This window comes from Hirundo rustica, chromosome 16, assembly GCF_015227805.2.
Source record: "Hirundo rustica isolate bHirRus1 chromosome 16, bHirRus1.pri.v3, whole genome shotgun sequence".
NCBI lineage: Eukaryota > Metazoa > Chordata > Aves > Passeriformes > Hirundinidae > Hirundo > Hirundo rustica.
Window position 1 is genome coordinate 6,188,738 of NC_053465.1, and position 3,108 is coordinate 6,191,845.

Here is a 3,108-nt window from a genome sequence, read left to right on the forward strand (position 1 = left end):
CTGAAAGGAGAAACTTCTCCGGTTCCGAGCCGGGGCTGAACCCCCTCAGAGGCGACGGGCGGGGAGGATTTTGAACCCCCTCTCTCCGGGCTCCGGGCGCTGTCCGCCCATCCCGCGGCGCGTCCGAGCGACCTCGGGGGATGTCGCCTCTCCCCGCCGCGACAATCGCGACCGATGGCAGGGACGTGTCGCGGCACGCCCCCGCTGCCATTGGCCGTGTCTCGGCAGGGCGTGTCCGGAGCGGATAAAAGCGCGGTGCGGGGGCGCTCCGGCAGCGCCGCGGCTCAGGCCGTGCGGTGCGAGCGATCCGCGGCCCCCGCGCCGGACCCCCCTGCCCTTTCCTGCCCTGCCGGACCCGCCGGACCCCGCACACGGCCCAGGTGCGCTGCCGGGGGGGGAGAGCGGGGCGGCCCCCATCCCTTTGGAAAGGAGGAACTCGGCCGTGCCTCGCTTTCCCCGCGGAGGAAAGAGCGATTCTCGCGGATGGCGCCGGGTGTCCGCCAGCTGTTGGCAGCTGGCGCGATTGACGCGCGGAGCCTTTTTTCGTTAGAGGCTTCTTGGAGAATAAGGGGTCAGTCAGACTGTGGGGAGAGCCAGCTGCTGGCAGGAAGGTGTTCTGTACCCGGAAGAGGGGAAAAAAACCCCAAAAAACCCCAAAAAACTTCTCCAGTTCAGAACTGGAGCTGAACCGCATGGAAGGTGAAGGGCGGGCAGGTTGGTCCTGGCTGGGGCTGATGGGGAGGCTGCTGAGAACAGGCTGGGGCTGGAGCTTCTTGCAGGAACAGCCTCGGTGTGTGCCCCGGCTCAACACTTCTTTGCTCCTTATGCAACATCCGCCTGGGATTTTGTAACTCCAGATGTTGACCCAAGGAGGGGAGCGGGATTCCTGCAGGAAAAACACCCGGGAAGGAGGGCTCGGGAAGGGGCTGTGCCAGGCTGTGCTCCGGGCAGCCAGCTGTGTGTGAGGGAGTTATTTTGGCTTTGCCCGTAGCTCTTGGAGCTCCGTGGATTTTAATCCACGTGCAGTGAGCACCGCCGTTCCCGGTGCAGGGTCGCACGTCCCTTTCTGCAGCAGTCACACCGGTTCTGTTTGCACCCCTGCAGCTTTCGGGGGTGCAGGGGTGGGTCAGGGCGAGTGCTGACGGCTGCCTCTGTGCTCCCAGGTTTAGATCTGCACAAGAACCAAGATCAGGAACCATGGCATCCATCCCATCCAGCGGCTCGCTCATGGCCACGCACAACTATCGCAGAAGTAAGGGCGGGCTGGGGGCGGTGGGTGAGCACATGGGGGTCTCTGCCGGGTGCGGGGGGATGCGGCTGGAGCAGAGATGGAGCTGAGCTCAGGTCTGTGCTTTCAGCTGCAGCCCCACACGAATGTTTGGTGAGAAGAGGGGACAGCCAGCAGTGTCCCTGCTGCTGCCCAGACCCTCCTCTGGGCCCCCCAGCCCAGCTGTGCCAGCTGCTGAGGGGGCTCAAATCTCCTTCACTTGTTACTAAGGTTCTAGGGGATGGAGTGGACAGTTCGACCTCACACTGTTGCTTCAGAAATGAGCTGCAAAACCCGTCTGGGCAATGGTTGCTCCTGGTACCTCACCGGGGAGAGAGTTTCTCCTTTAATGGATTGCTTAAACCACAGGGAATTAAAGGATTCCCCCGAGATGAAACAAGCAGCAGGATTGTAGCTGTTGTCCTAAAAACGCATGGATTATGCACAGGAATTTGCATCCTCTTGGCCTCAAGTCATCTGCAGAGGCCTCTCAAAGCCTCTAAATTTTGTCCTTGGGGTTGCAGGGTTTTTTCCTGCAGAGGTGTTCCAGTGTTTTTTTGCTCCTGGCAGTTGGAATCTCCCCAGTATTCCCTTCCTAGTGGTTTTTACTGGCCTGGCACTAAACTGGGCAAGTGGTGGAGTGAGTTAATGACGAGGCTGAGCCACATCACGCAGGCACAGCCTCACCAAGGCCGCGTTTTCCTTCTCGTGGCACGACCATGCGTCAGCAGTGGTTCTGATGGCCATGATTTCTCCACAGGGCGCCTGAGCTCCACATCCAGCACCAGCTCCTGCAGCTCAGAGTACTCTGGGGAGGTCATCCCCCATGGCCCAGGTGAGTGTCACCTGTCCTGGCTCAGGGAGGCTCTGCTCCCAGTCCCTCCTTGGGAAATCTTACTGGGGGTGACCCAGCTTCTCCTGTGGGATGAGGGTGGGGTGGCCATGGGGCTGACTGAACTCTGCCTGTCCTGCACCCTTCCTCAGATCTGCCCAAGTCTGACCCCGGCCAGTGGTGGGCCAGCTTCTTCTTTGGGAAGACGACTCACCCGGCCATGACAACGGTGTCAGAGTCCCAGGAGAGGTGAGGTGACACGGGGGAGCACCAGTGCAGCGCCCAGGGCCTTTGGGGCTGCATCCCCCAGGGTGCATTCTGCCCAGGGCTCCCACGCCTTTGCTGCGGCGATAAATGCAGAGCAGCAGCAGCAGCAGCGCCACACTGGGGGGTTGGCAGGACTGCTGACTCCCCCTCTTCTCTCTGTGCTGTGCCTTGCAGCTTGGGAGCCCTGCGGGCGGCCACAGCACCCATCGCCTGCGGGCTGGTGGCAGCCCCGGGCGCAGGACGGAGGCGCCACGCCAGCGAGTCCAGCGCAGGGCCCTCGGTGTGAGCGGGTCGGCGGCTGCTCCCTCCCACCCCGGCGGGCACAGCCCCTCCCCTGTAGAGTAGCCGGCTGCTCCAAGCAAAACGTGCTGCTTTCTGATGGAGAAGTGCAGCCACCCCGACGATTCCACTCCAGCCTTTTTTTTTTTCTTTTTAAACTCCCAGTGTAACTAAGCCCTCTGGAAGCAGACTTGGTAACACGTTTTTATTACCTTAAACTCGTACAATGGCAACGAATAAACTGGAGCAGCCTTTTAAAACGCTGTGGGTTGTTCTTTGTCCGTGGAGGGGGGAACAGAGCGGTGCTGGGGGTGCTGGACCAGGACACAGCGCCGCTCCTGCCCGCAGCAGCAGGATGTGCTGCTGCCTGACTCACTGGGCCACGCGTGTTTTGCACGTGAGCAGGATCTGGCTGGGCTGTGGTGGTGTTGCAAACGCCTTCCCTCAACCTCTTCTCTCCTTA

At 61.3% G+C, this 3,108-nt stretch overlaps 1 protein-coding gene across 1 annotated transcript; it reads left to right on the forward strand.

Annotated features, from left to right (window-relative positions):
* The first annotated feature begins 268 nt into the window (after positions 1-268).
* On the forward strand, positions 269-2,905 carry PPDPF (pancreatic progenitor cell differentiation and proliferation factor). The gene is made up of 5 exons (XM_040079970.1): positions 269-380; positions 1,164-1,252; positions 2,028-2,102; positions 2,252-2,348; positions 2,541-2,905. Exons 2-5 carry the CDS (start codon positions 1,198-1,200, stop codon positions 2,650-2,652), a joined length of 339 nt encoding a protein of 112 aa, XP_039935904.1. The 5' UTR covers positions 269-380; positions 1,164-1,197; the 3' UTR covers positions 2,653-2,905.
* Positions 2,906-3,108: the final 203 nt, after the last annotated feature.